The sequence below is a fragment of the Doryrhamphus excisus genome, chromosome 19 (genome assembly GCF_030265055.1).
Source record: "Doryrhamphus excisus isolate RoL2022-K1 chromosome 19, RoL_Dexc_1.0, whole genome shotgun sequence".
Taxonomy (NCBI): domain Eukaryota; kingdom Metazoa; phylum Chordata; class Actinopteri; order Syngnathiformes; family Syngnathidae; genus Doryrhamphus; species Doryrhamphus excisus.
In genome coordinates, this window is record NC_080484.1 from 11,598,068 (window position 1) to 11,612,267 (window position 14,200).

General features: G+C 41.3%; 1 protein-coding gene across 1 annotated transcript; it reads right to left on the reverse strand.

Annotated features, from left to right (window-relative positions):
- Window positions 1-2,993: 2,993 nt before the first annotated feature.
- bmf2 (BCL2 modifying factor 2) lies at window positions 2,994-13,286 on the reverse strand. Its single transcript, XM_058056254.1, has 4 exons — window positions 13,120-13,286; window positions 10,676-10,915; window positions 9,039-9,244; window positions 2,994-6,196 (listed from the first exon to the last, which is right to left on the reverse strand). The coding sequence occupies exons 2-4, from the start codon at window positions 10,890-10,892 to the stop codon at window positions 6,080-6,082; spliced, it is 540 nt and encodes a 179-aa protein (XP_057912237.1). The 5' UTR covers window positions 10,893-10,915; window positions 13,120-13,286; the 3' UTR covers window positions 2,994-6,079.
- Window positions 13,287-14,200: the final 914 nt, after the last annotated feature.

A 14,200-nucleotide genomic window follows, 5' to 3' on the forward strand; every position in this document is an offset into this window, starting at 1 on the left:
GTCCACCTGCCATGTTCTCTCCTTCAACAACATAAACAACACAAGGACGACACAGCAATGTAAATATGAAGCCCAGCAATCACGTGCTGTGCTATACTAAGTGCACTGATAGCGCCCATCATGTGGGCGTCGCCCCGACTGACTGGCCCGGAGAAGAGAGAAGTCTTTGTTGAGGCCCTGTGTGAAAAAGTGCTGAGACAAGCACAACCTCAATACCCTCACCACCCCTCCCCTTTTTTTCTCCCTCAGGACACACACACACACACACACACACAAATGTGTACTTGTGTGCCTTTATCAGCCCTCCCAGGAGACAGCACTTTCTCTTCAGCTGCTGGAGACACAGGACCGCCTTTGTGGGCCACACCTTCACTTTGGACATTCTAGCACTGCAGGATGGGACGTGGATGGGGTCTTTTGGGGGCGGTAACATTAAGGCAAAATGATGGAATGAAAAACAAAAGGCTAGATTTGTATTTTTTTGGAGAAGAAAAAACTAATTTTACAAGATAATGTCGCATTTTTGCAATAAAAATCCTGTAAAATGTAAAGTTTTCAGTTTCCCAACACAAGATTTGACAACAATAAAGTGATGAATATATTAAGATGTCATTTCAATGATTGAATGTTCAATTTTGGCTAATAACTTTAATGTTTGAATTTATTTAGTTTCAAAAAATACAAAAACTTTTTATTCTGTGACTTGTAATTTGAAAAAAAAAGTCATAATTCTGAGGGTAAAAAAACAGTGTCGGAATTTTGCGCAAAATGAATTTTAATTCTATTTTTAATTTAAAACATTTTTATGTCAATTTATTTTTATTTTTATGCCATTTCCAAGATTAGCATCGCACTTTTACCAGAAAATCAATTACTATTTCCCAATATAAGGTTTTCCAACAATAATGTCATATTTTGGCAATAAAAATATAATAGTATAACATAATACTTCAACAATAAAGTCTTATTTTTTTCAAGAAAAAATATTAATACAACAGATTTTTATTTGATTTTATTTGGAGCGTAATTTTACGCAAATGAAATTGTAACAAGCGTCTATCGAAGGTTTGAAAACAAACATGTTGTTTTACAAGATTAGCATATAATTCCATATAAAATGACATAAATTATGTCAAAAAATGATATTATACATATTTTAAAAAGTAACAAAAAGTAGAGATTGTTCCATTTTCGCACACGAGGCAACAATGGGAATTCTCCAAGAATGATTATAGTTGCCTTCAAAAAGCTGTCATATTCCAAATATACAAACAAGTGATAATATGAGGACTTTAATGTGGTAGTGCGATTATTTGGTGTGCAAACAAAAAGACATTGTAAGTGACAAATGAACGTGAGCATTGTGTTGTGAGCGCAAACAGTCAGCCTGACAATGACTGATATGGTTTGTTTAAACAGGATACAGCCACTCTCACTTACTGCAATACACTGTTTGCAGACAACAGAAACAACACAGGCACTATCTCCCTGCGAGTGTGTGTGTGTGTGTGTGTGTGTGTGTAGAGTGTTGAAAACAAGGCCCAGAGGTGACAGTTATAACTGCTCTTGCAACATTTTAATATCAACACGCCGCAGCTCTCCTGGCAACGCTACACTGGGTCTTATTATCCTTGATGAGGATCAGGCCAGGCCTCCTTCGCTATGTGTGTCAGCCTGCGACCTCAGGGAGACGTCGGCTAACTCCTAGGTCACGTAAGGTTCCACCTTGCCCCCACAAACGGGGCAGCTCAAGTGACGCCCTTGGTCGCATGAAATGCCTCCATTGAGCGAGGCTCAGGGATACGCTCGGATTTCGTGTGAGACATCGGGACCGTTGAACTGGCTAATAGACTTGTAAATGTTGCTCACACTTACAGTATGGAACTTGTTGTTGTATATTTGCATGATGTATTTGCATGTTCTTCTCATAATATTATGACTTTTGCAGACCTGATATTCCTAATATTTGTTTCTCCTAACACTACAACTTTTAAAAAGTCGTGAATTTACAACTTTAATCTTGTAAATTTACAAATATATTCTTGTAATATTGTTTTCTCGTAAATTTACAACTTTAATTGCGAAAATTTACGATCTTTTTGTAATTAATTCACGACTTTATTCTTGGAATTTTATGGGGTTTTTTCTCATAAAGTTACAACTTTTTTCCTGTAAATTTATGATTTTAAGGTAATAAATTTCTGCCTTTTTTCTCGTAAACAATTTTGGTTTTGTAAATTTATGACTATAATCTCGTGAATGGTAATTTTTTTTCTTTTAAATTTATGACTTAATTGTTGACATTTTTTTTTCTTGTAAATTTATGAGAAAAAGGCTGTAATTTTACACATTTTTTCTTCATAAATTTACCACTTTATTCTTGCAATATTACAACAATTTGTCTCAGAAATTGACTACTTTTTTTTTCAATTTATGACATTACTCCTGTAAATGTCCAACTTTTAGTCTCGTAAATGTACAACTTTATTCTTGAAATCTGAGGTTATTATTTTTTTCCCACTGTGGCCGTAATACTGGGTCACGTCTTGTACAAAGTTAGATGAGTTAGGCGGCAGCATACCCCGCAACCCTAAACAGCACGAGAGAAAATGAATGAATGAATGAACTGTTTCTGGTAAAATTCACAGAGAAACAAAATGTTTTCAGTTGACAATAAAGTTTTAATGGAAAAAACCAAAACAAAGAACAGCAAAGTACCCATTGAACATCAAAAAGAAACAAAGAGATTGTAAGATTTTGCAGAGCCAAGCTCTTATGTACAGCATATTGCACTGGGGGGGAAAAAAAACAAACAAAAAAAAAACAAGCTCCCGCCTTCTGTCCGTGGTGCGCCTTTTTTTTTTTTTTTTTTAGTTAGTTTGTTTGGGAAGTGCGCAGAGCAGTCCCAAAGACGACACAGTCGGTCGATGCTTGAAGAAAACAAACTGCTACATCTGAACTGGGTCTCGCTTCATCGGACAAACGTGAGTGTGAAATCCTTGAGACCACTCTGAAGAAAGCAAAGTGAAGACTCACGCCGCGCACAAACCCGAAAACAAAAACCAAAAAAAAAAAAAAAAATCCAAAAGACGCTCCACTAGTTGAGTTTGTGTTTCCGTCTATGAAATTACATTCAAAACCCCTTTAAGAAACAGCCTCTTTTATCATCAGGAATGTCTGACATGCAGTTTTTTTTTTATACAGATATTGAAAAAAAGCCCTTGAACTGAGTGTTACAGCAGACTTAGCAGAAATCTTCCAAAAAAAAAAAATGCCACAACATTGATTATAGAAAAAAAGCCAAAAAGTTTGTTTCTCTTAGAAAAATTGAAAAACGTTCAATACAAATTGTCTCGCTGTTGAAATTCATATCTAAATGTATCAAAAAAAACACCAAGTCATCACAGCACTTGACAGTTAAGATGCACTCCGTCTCCGATAGTGATAGTAGAAATCTCATATTAAAGACACTGAAGGTTGAACCCAAAGAAGAAGCGTACATTTGATAATACTGGGCACCGCGGTGACTCGTTCCTCCTTGGAAAAGCTCAGCCCGGCTGGGATGGCGGGGGTCACTCCTCCAGCACGTTACAAAAGAGAGGGATGTTCAGCACACAGGAGTAGAAAGAGTGTTTGTACAGTGCATGTTGATTGCAAACAGTCTTGATAGAAAAAGAAAAGCCGCCTCTTCCCGCCGAAGATGTCTGTGCCTCGTGAGAATCAAACGCCGGACATTCGAGCGACGATGATGATGATGATAATAATCAGAAAGGAGCAGGTCTCACAAGGCACGTTTTATACATCTGATTGTCCGTTTTTTTTTGGAACTCGTGAGAACGCACGAGGCACATGGCTTTTTAGACCAACGTCGCCACCCGGGCCACGCCCTCACGGCTGAATGCAACAACGAGGAGAACACACACGAGCTAGCGTCTATACAGTAGCAAATATACACCAAATAAATAAGTCAATAAATTAAGAAAACCATTGGGGAGTAACCCGACGTAATGCTAGGCTAAAAAAAAAAAAAAAAAGAGCGAGAGGTCCGAATTGGCTCAGCGTTCAGTGTTTGCAGGAAACAAACCTTATCAAATTCCCATCAATGATGTCCTGCATGGAGGTCTCACTCCATTCCCAACAAGAAAAAAAACAGCATCAGGTTGTCGACTACTCCCTCAAAAGAACAACAAATAAAACCCATCAGTGTCTTCAAAAAGTTCAGAATACATCCAACTTTATGTGTGGAGTCAAAACAAACAGTGGCCGTGTTGAAGTATATTAACAATTCATGGATTCTTTTTTTTTTTTAAATATTATTTTAGGTGGCAAATAATCATGAAAAGTTTGCATGGGTGGAGAGGAACTTCACATTGCTAAACAGCACCACTGCTGGACGCGCCAAGTACTGCACTCCAGTGCACCTGCATTGTTTTAAAGGAAAACTGCCCCCATCATCCACAATCCTTATGTATCTTTTTATTAATAACATTCTTACACTAAAAATTACTTTGCTGGCATAGTGATACCTCGCCACACTACACCGGCTAGCTACTAGCTGGCTAGTGAGTAGCTTCACCACACATTCGTTCACAATGCCTCAGGCCACTAGCGAAAAGGAACGTTTAGGGATGTCCGATTTCAGCATAGAAATGCAAAATCGGTTATTATCGGTATTTTCCCCATCATAAAAATGTATATATTTTTTTAAATGCTGTATATAACACATGTGTTCATTCCACCACATTAGATAAGCCATGTTACACATATTGGTATTGGCTGATATTAAGAGTTGGATTAGAGTCAGATCATTTTTTGGCAAAAAAGCTAATATCGGACATCCTTAATAAGGTTAACACATTGATGCTGCTGTGTTTGAAAAAGTTTGGAAAAGGTAACGCTAGGTGTAGTGTCCGTTCTATGTTGCTATGTGAAATCAATGCCTATAAATGAGCAAAATACCGTAACATGTTACCATGAATGTACCTGTTACAATATGGTGACAGCATGGATATAAAACCATGTTTTTGGATGTGTTTTAACGGCGAGCTTCCTGTCTTTAGCTGTTTTTATATCTTTAGAATGCACGAAAGGATTGTGGATAACGGGTTAAAATTCCCCTAAAAAGTGCAGGAAGGGGTGTCCTTAGGAGGAATTCAAACTTTGTATCAAATACTAGTTATTAAAATTGACATTTTGCTCTATTTTGGTTCCATTTTTTTCCATAATGTGCCACAGGCCAATAAAGAAAAAAGCTGCAGACCAGCTTTGGACACCCCTGTTTGAAAAATCACCAATACCTCATTTAAAATGGTCATATGTTTACATTTAAATGCTGTTTATATTTAAGATCAACTAAGTGCATTTGTGTAACTTGAAGCCATACAGTGGAGGAACGTCAATAACTTCTTTTGCCCAAAGATTGTCCTGAGAAGCTTCATGGCGACACCTTCTCAGCAGCGGTTCTTGATTTCATTCCACCCACCCACCCATTTGTTTGTGCTCGTTTGCGTTCAAAATGGCCGATGATGGCGTAAATTCAAGTATGCGCCCGGCGTGGGGGATGCTGACGGATGACAGCAAAATGAGCCAGTGTGAAACAGGCAAAGGTCAAGTTCAGGGCTTATCGTTTGGAGTTTTGGGGGTGGATTTTGTGGTTGGAGTCCTTTGAGGCGTCCACGTTTGACTTCCTCCGTGCGGTGGCGGGAGAGAATCATAAGGCATTCCTCGGACTGATGATGAGAGTTCCTTCCGAGACTTGAAATAAAAAGAGCTGTACAAAATAGGTCATCTTACAAGTATTTCCAAAATATCTCTTCAAACTCAATGGCTTCTTCTTGAACGGGAGGGGGAAATTAAAAAAATGAGGTGGGGGCAGGGAGAAAGGGGGGGAATAAAAAAAAAATGCCATCAGTCTCCGTCCAGCGGTGACCAGAGTTTTCTTTATCTCTTCTTCATAGTTGATTTAAACACGAAATCCGAACCCGTCTTCCTTCTTACAGTGCCATCTCTCAAAAGTCTGGTCCCGTGACAAGTAAAGGAGGGGGGGAGTAAACGGAGGCTGAAGGCGGGACCGAGCCCTTCACCTCTGCTCTCCTCTCAGGCGAGGGATTGGAGGCTGTCTGGGGAACAGGAAGCCAAACAGGGCCATCGTAAGGCGCATCCAGGCGGGCAGGTTTTGTCTCTGGTGCCTCAGGAACTGCAAGAAATAAAAATAACATTCAGTTTCGGGGACGGAACCGCAACATTTCTGATGTTTGCATTGATGTATGTGTTTAAGGTACAGCCATTGGGTTAAGACTATAGACAAAAGAGGCTGCTCTGTTTCCATGGGATGATTGCAGCGCGTGCAAACCATGACCTCACGCGCACTCGATGGCTTTACCTGACGCTACCCAACATGCTAACATGGCGTCCTTAAATGCCACATGACTATCTCAGGCTATTCAACTGTAATGATGTGTTTGATGATTAAATGGAAGCGTGAACTACATACATCGCTACCCATCGACCTTCAATATGCTCGAAAAAAGCACATTCTTTTTGGTATTTTTGGCTGAAGATGCCAAATTAGCTTTTTTTTTAAAAAGAAAAAATAGTTTTAATTATTTTTTTAAAACATTTTTAGATTTTATTTGAGTTCAAATATTGTTATTTTTATTTGTAAAATTTTGTTTCTAATAAACTTGTCAGGACTGTATTTTTTTACAATGTGACACTATAACTATCATAAAATATCATATATCATTTAAAAATTGCAAATAAACAATATTATAAACTGTAAATGAACATTATTTTTTCTTGATTAAGATGTCAAATTATATTCACTTTTTGCATTCCTGAGGAAAACTTAAATATTAAAATATTTATTTTATTTCTTGCACATTTGTCAAACACTGTATTTCAGTTCAAACAATATTTAAATTATTTTTATTTATTTATTTCTAATAAATTTGTCAGTGATGTATTTCAGTTTGAATATTTTTGTTGTTATTTTTATTTTGAATAAATGTATCTGCAATGTATTTCAGGTTAAATATTTTTGGGGTTATTTTTATTTTATTTCTAATATATTTGTGATAAATGTATTTCAGTTGAAATATTTTTTGTTATTTTTATTTTATTTGTAAAAAATTTCTCAAGCACTGAATTTGAGTTGTCTGGACTTTCATTAGATTGCACAGGTGCACCTCCAGGAGGGTCGGCCCTGATGACTCTCTCACCCGTTCGGTGAGACCTTAAGATCCCAAATCATGACAAAATGCATCTTCTGAACTAGACATGCACTCAGGGAACACGTGGGCTCTCTTGGAACTAAGAGAATGATCAAAAACAAAGCAAAAGGAAACGTAGAGCGTTCCCGACTGGCTCCTGCAAGCCTCGTGGGCTGCAGACACATGAAGGAGGCTCTTGTTGCAGGCTGCAGCAGTAGTCTGATTGTGCTGCTCCCACAGGCTCCCTTCTAAAAGAGGCCAGCTCCAATATTGCATCCTGTTGCATAAGCAATCCTATCTCTTTCCTGCGCTCGTGAACATCAAGGCCTCTCCGGCAGCCCGCCACGGGCTGTTTGACGCTGGCACACTAAACTGAAGTGAACCCCACGCCGCTAAATGTAACACTAATTGTCCTTAATTGCCTTCCTTCTACTCCGCTCAGCTTATTTAAACAATCTCTGGGTTCGTCGCCGGTATCTATCCACTCATTAATTAGTTTAGTCTAGTCTTAAGTGATGCGGGCCGTGTGGTTGGATGCTGGCTTATTTTGACTTTGCATACACAACAAGACAACAAAAAAAGACACACACTTTCAACTTCCATCAGGGATCACAAGTGCTTCTGCATCGTAATTCAGGGGTGTCCAAACTTTTTCCACCCAGGGCTACAATATTTACACCTTATTTCACCATTTTCCAAAAACGACAACTTTACAAATAATGCATTTCAACTCTATGCTACTAACATTGTATTACTTTTCCTCATACTATTAGAACTTTATTGTCATACTTTCCTTCGTGTTAGAAACACAGCTTTTTTTCTATTCATATTTTGACTTTATATTCGGAAAATTTGAGTTTTGTTCCCCCTTTTTTATTTTGCAACATTATTTGGACTTTATTGTTGTCACATTGTAACTTTATCCTTAATAACTTCATTTTGCTAAATTTTCAACTTTACTCCTTACTTTGTTATTATATAACGTTTGTACAAAATACCATCTTTTTGCTATAATATGGAAACCATAAGCAACTAAAATGACCTTATTTTTCCTCATAAAATTATGTTATTCTCATAAAATTACCATTTTTTTCCGGCTGGATTACACTTTTTACTGCTGATTATCAGTTTTTGCTGTTTTTTTTAGTTTTCTTGTAAAATTATATTTTTAGAATGTGCTGCAGGCAGCACTTTGGTCAACTTTGTCATAAAGTTATCCTGGTAACAACAATCCTGCAAATGAGGCAAAGAAAAACAAAACAAGACAATGTGCTGTCTTATCTTTCTGCTGTGGCTCCACACACACAAACACACGCACACGCACACACACACGCACACACACACACACGCACACACACTGAAGAGGCAGGACAAGTGAGCTATTGTGGTTAGTCGTCATGTTGCTGACTGGGTCTATGAGTGTATGAGTGAGAGTCTATTTTTAGAAAAGCAGATAAACAGTCAGCCCACACACACACACACACACACACACCTCGCTTTCTCAATCTTTGTCTCCCATTATTTTAAATAATTCTGCTTCTGTCTGTCTGGCTGCATTGTCTTTGTCTGAGTTAACGGCGCAGTCAACACACTTTCTAACCACGCCTTGTTAACACGGAGCCTGAACAACAAAAGCAGCAGATAAGAAACGTGACCCCTCATGCGGGTTCTTCTATTCATTAACCAAGTTTTGATCATGTGGCGAGCGTGAGCTCTTATCACTGCAAACACCGACACCCACAATCTCCCGCTGTGTTATTGTAAGCCGACACCACAGCATAGACGTGTGTGGAAGTGTAGCCACTGCTATGGCCCGTCCAAGCTTACCAGGTCTATGTGGTCCTGCTGGAACTTGTCTCCGATCTCTCTTAGTTTTTGGCCGATTTGAGTCTCCACGCTCACCCCCGCCTGCTCCCCGGGCCTCCCCCCCATCCTGTCATCCTCCTCCTGTCTCCTCCTCTCCTCCTCTTCTGCTCGCCTCTCTCCTCGGTCCTCCAGAGGCTCAAACGGAGAGGGAAAACGGGAGCGCAGTCCTAGAAGGTGAGCATCAGGTGCCTTAGGTTGTGTAGCATAGCATGCCAAGGGGGTGTACAAGGATTTACTCGTCACATGACTGAGCAAACAAAGTCAAAACATACACGGTATCAACTGTACTTCCTGAAACAGGTTTGACCAAATCCTCCAGCTGATGGAAACTTTTGACACGGGCAAACGCCACCAAAAGTGGAAAACACCTCATCAATCCAACAAAAGTCATCGAGTTTACCCGCCGCCGCCTCTACCCTCCACGTGCTTCTGCTGTCATGCCGCTCCATGAGAAAGCGATTGTTTTTTCTAAATGTCATTGTGTCACGTGCAGAGTGCCTCGCTGGTTCCCCTCTCAAGTGGGTCGAGGAGCTGGTGTGGCGCCGAGCCAAGGGCATGACATCCATTACTGGTTAGATTACACTGAGCGACAGGCTAATGACAGTCAGTGTTGTTTGCGTGCTGACGACTTTAAACCCCCGCCACAATGGCCCTCGCATCGTGACGCTGAGTCGACAAACAAATGCCCCCTTTTGCTTCTGCGTGGCTTCGATTCATTTGGGGGTGATGTCACACTGATTTGATTAGACGTCGTAAAACAATACAGGAGTTAAACTGGCGGATTTATGTGTGTGGTTATGTGGCTAAGTGCACCTTTGTGTGTGTGTGTACTCACTTACGCCATGGAGGTTATGTTTTCACTGCGGTATGTTTGCTTGCTAGTTAGCAGGATTACACAAGCTATTAAGCCAGTAGTTTCTGCCCTGAATTTTTATTATCTGTACAAACCACTGCACAAGTTGCTGGCACCAGCATCCTGCATGCTATCGTGTAATCATCAAAATAGATTTGTAAAATGAGCAATAACTTCACAGAATTCCCTACTTAGGACAAGCATTGTGTTAAATGGATTTTCATTGAACTGATTTTTTGCCGGGCGGCACGGCGGTCTAGTGGTTAGCGCGCAGACCTCACAGCTAGGAGACCAGGGTTCAGTTCCACCCTCGGCCATCTCTGTGTGGAGTTTGCATGCGTGGGTTTTCTCCGGGTACTCCGGTTTCCTCCCACATTCCAAAAACATGCTAGGTTAATTGGCGACTCCAAATTGTCCATAGGTATGAATGTGAGTGTGAATGGTTGTTTGTCTATATGTGCCCTGTGATTGGCTGGCGACCAGTCCAGGGTGTACCCCGCCTCTCGCCTGAAGACAGCTGGGATAGGCTCCAGCACCCCCCGTGACTCTCGTGAGGAAAAGCGGTAAAAAATGAATGAATGATTTTTTGCCATTTTCATCATCTGTTCAATTCCTAAATACACTAGAACCATAAACGTTTCATCAGTCATTGAAATACAATTGATCGGTCCTTAATTTAACGGCCTTAATTTACTGGAATAAAAGTATAAAAAGAAGTTGCGATAAACACACGTCACCGTCTTACCGTGAAAGGGAACGCGAGGCTGTCGCTGCAAGCTGCAGGCCAGCGAGTTGATGCCGTTGTTGTTGAGGCTGCGCGGCGTGGGCGCGGCCATGCTGACGGCAGAGCGGGCCCGTCGAGATTGGAGCTGCATGGCCGGGTCTTCGTATTTGCCGTCCCTGAAGGGCGTTCCCCAGAGCAGTGAGATGGGCCGTGACATGTCCTCCTCCTCATCATCCATCCGACGCCTCAGCGGTAAACTCCCTGTGGGACAAACACGGGAGGTGACACGGAAACTTTAGCGCACGTAAAGATGCGTGACATACCAATGTGGTTCGGAACTGTGATATGTTATGAGGTCAACAATAAAATACAGAAATAAACATAACATCCTGTTATCAGTGCAAACTTTGCCCTCGGGGCAACTGGAAAATGATCTCAGCGAGTAAACAAAAAATGGTAATGAATCATTAGTCACCGTAATGCCTCGTAAGGAGCTTATGCTATGTGAGGTAATACTAAAAAAGAAAAAAAAAACGACACGCCGCTTAGCATAAGCTACAAGTGTGAATTGATATACGGCACCAGCTTGGGCTGCAGTGATCTTCCCTTTCATAATAAAGTCATTCACTGCAGACGGCGCAGCGGAGGAATGTATGGAAAGGCCCTGTGTAGGCGGGTCCAGTGGGTGGCTAAAAACGCCACACAAGCGGCAGATTTTGTCAAGCTGTTCACGCTAATGTGCCAAATGGGAATCTCATTGCCAGCCAAGCCAAAACGTCCACACAGGTGCCCCCCCCGCACCCCCCCACTCAGCAGAAACATTAACCCCACAGGTGCATTTTCTTTGGATTTTTTTCAGCTTGGTGTTTGATGCAAATGAGCCCAGCAGGTGGGTTGCGTCATGGCTGCTCAGTACAATTTGATAGTATAAATAGTACAATTTTTCCACTTAAAAATGTGTCTTCAAATACGGCCAGTTGTTATCCGTTATTATGTGGCGAAATTTCAACAAATCAGCGCCATCCTGGAACGGATTGTGTTTGATCACAGAGTTTGCACTGCATTTGGACCAAGGTGCCACGGAACACAACGCGATGCCAATGGATTAAGTTCCTCCTGCACACTGCAGCTGCTCGACAACAACAGCCACGTTCCCCTTGACTGGCTCTGCCGCGCAATCACCAAAGAGCTGCCTGTTGGCAGAAGCACAAACAAGGCGGCGGGCGCGGGTGAAACCAAAGTTGCGCCTAGGCTGTTATGTGACTCACACCACAGCCGTTTCATAAGGAGATAATGGCTTTCGCGCCATCCGTAACAGACTCCTTCCTTCCTTGTTGCCACCACGCCGCTGTCCGCCACAATCTATTCACCTTTATTGTCATACCAGAGTGTCCATCGTCTTTTGTTGTGCAAGTGGAGACAAAAAAGGGGCTGATAAATGCAAACGCTGAAACCGGATACACTGATATTGTGTTAAAATTGAGTGCTGCAGTGTTGCTCTTACCAAGTCAAATGAATAAACAACACATTCTGCAGCCAAAACAATGATTATCTGTGCTTTAAGCAAACACAACTACTCCCTCTCCGATATCATGTCACTCTGCACAATCCTACAATCCAAACCAACATTACCCATGTCAAAGAACAGGGTGGTCAATGGTAATGGTGTCAGACACACAATAACAACACGCAAACATGGTCCATGAATGCCCCAGGGCGGCAGGGCAGGCCTGTCAGCCACCACAAAAGCTGCAGCATCGAGTGTCTCCCTCTGCTGCTCCATCTGTGCACCGGAACCGTGCGTGCACAGTTCAAGCCCCGCTATTAACCTCAATGAACCAGCGGTGCATATGACAGGAGGAGCGTAAAAAAGGGGAACTGCAATGTTTCATCACTGGAGGTTCAGGGTCTTAAACCGCATGGAAGGAACCCAATGATGATCGACACATTAAACACCCATAAGAGTTATGACACTTAAAACTGACAACAGTCAACAATAACATTAGCATGTACATTTTTATGTATAATACGCCACCTAGCACGGTTGTTTTAAGTTAGCCCCTAACAAAACAACTATAACACATTGGGGATATATTAACAAATGTTATCAAGGTCACTTTTAAGCAAATATGTTGAGATAAATAATCAAAATGGCATTAGAAAGGTGATTGTGTCACCAATGCTATTAGTTTCTTTAATAGTGGGCAACTTTTCAAAACAATTATTGTTTTTTTGGTGCCGCAGGACTTTGAAGAAACATAGCTAAAGTCAACATGAATAAAAGTCGCCGCTTTAAAAGAATATGACAGCATGGAGCCTACAAAATGAACACTTACTTAGTCGCCAAAAATCCCGATTTTGCCCGGGCATGCCCTATAGGCTATTCCTTGCCGGGGGAGGGGGGGCACTAAACAGCAACAGACACGTCATTCTTCCTTATAAAGAGCAAGCCAAATAAAACTCACCGCCAGCAAAAGCGTTTTCCGTTCTGATGGGTGGTATTTTGATAATTTGCACGCACTCGTTTCCAAGGAGGTGAGACCCACAGTAGCCTCCTCCTGTCTTTACGGCGGGTAGTGGATGTATGCGGTGTGGCGGGAGCTTGTTTTTCGCTCTAGTCACAAGGCCACGCCCATACAACCGAAACCACGCCCTTCATGATCATGTGGCTAGGGGAGGGAGGGGCAGCCATGTTTTGCAAATACATCATACTGATCGGCACACTGAAACGCTACAACTGATATTTGTCTTTTAGGAAATTCTACCACATGAAAATCTTACTGTAAGTCATTTTATTACATTTCTCTGATATTGGTCAGTTTCTGCAAAATGACACATCAAAATATAGATGTGTTTGTCATCCATCATTCCATTCATTCACTTGTCCCCATTTAGGTTCCAGGGTGAGCTGGGGTCAATCCCAGCTGGATTATCCCACCCTCTACTGGGTACTAGTCAATCACACGACACATACTGTACACACACATGACCATTCGCACTCACAGTCACACCTTGGACAATTTCTCCAATGATTTTTCTACACAAATGAAACATTGGGAAGAAAATGGCCCCCGAGCTAGCCACTGCTTTATAGCACATGGTGATGATACACACAGACCAGCAGGTATATAAGTGGTTCTATAAATGATCGGCAGTTGAGTGACAGCCCATATAATCAAAAAGAGTGCCTCTTTGGACAGTATATTTAACATTTTATGCATTAATTAATTTAATATGTATAGTTGCAATACATTAGAGGAGACTGAGGCTGAAATTGAATATGCAGTATGAGTTGTTGGCAGATTTGGTTGCCACAAGCTTATTCTTTTGAGGAGCTGGGATAAAAACACGGCACCTTGCCCTTTAAGAGAACAAGTCCTCCAAGCCCACAAGCTGGTGACAAGCCCTGACCAATCAGACGTTTGTTATGGTCCCGCCTCCTACCCTGACACGTGGAGGGGGAAAAAAAGCACACAAACCCAGAGAAGACATGTGACTGCTTCTGAGCTCAGCTCAGCTCAGCTGATTGGGAGCTGCAGCTAGATG

Coding starts and splice junctions, on each gene's coding strand:
- bmf2 (XM_058056254.1), bottom strand. CDS start 10,892: ATGGATGATGAGGAGGAGGACATGTCACGGCCCATCTCACTGCTCTGG. Junction 9,245..10,675: donor GCCTCGCGTTCCCTTTCACG/GTAAGACGGTGA, acceptor CTCACCTTCTAG/GACTGCGCTCCCGTTTTCCC. Junction 6,197..9,038: donor AGCAGGACCACATAGACCTG/GTAAGCTTGGAC, acceptor TATTTCTTGCAG/TTCCTGAGGCACCAGAGACA.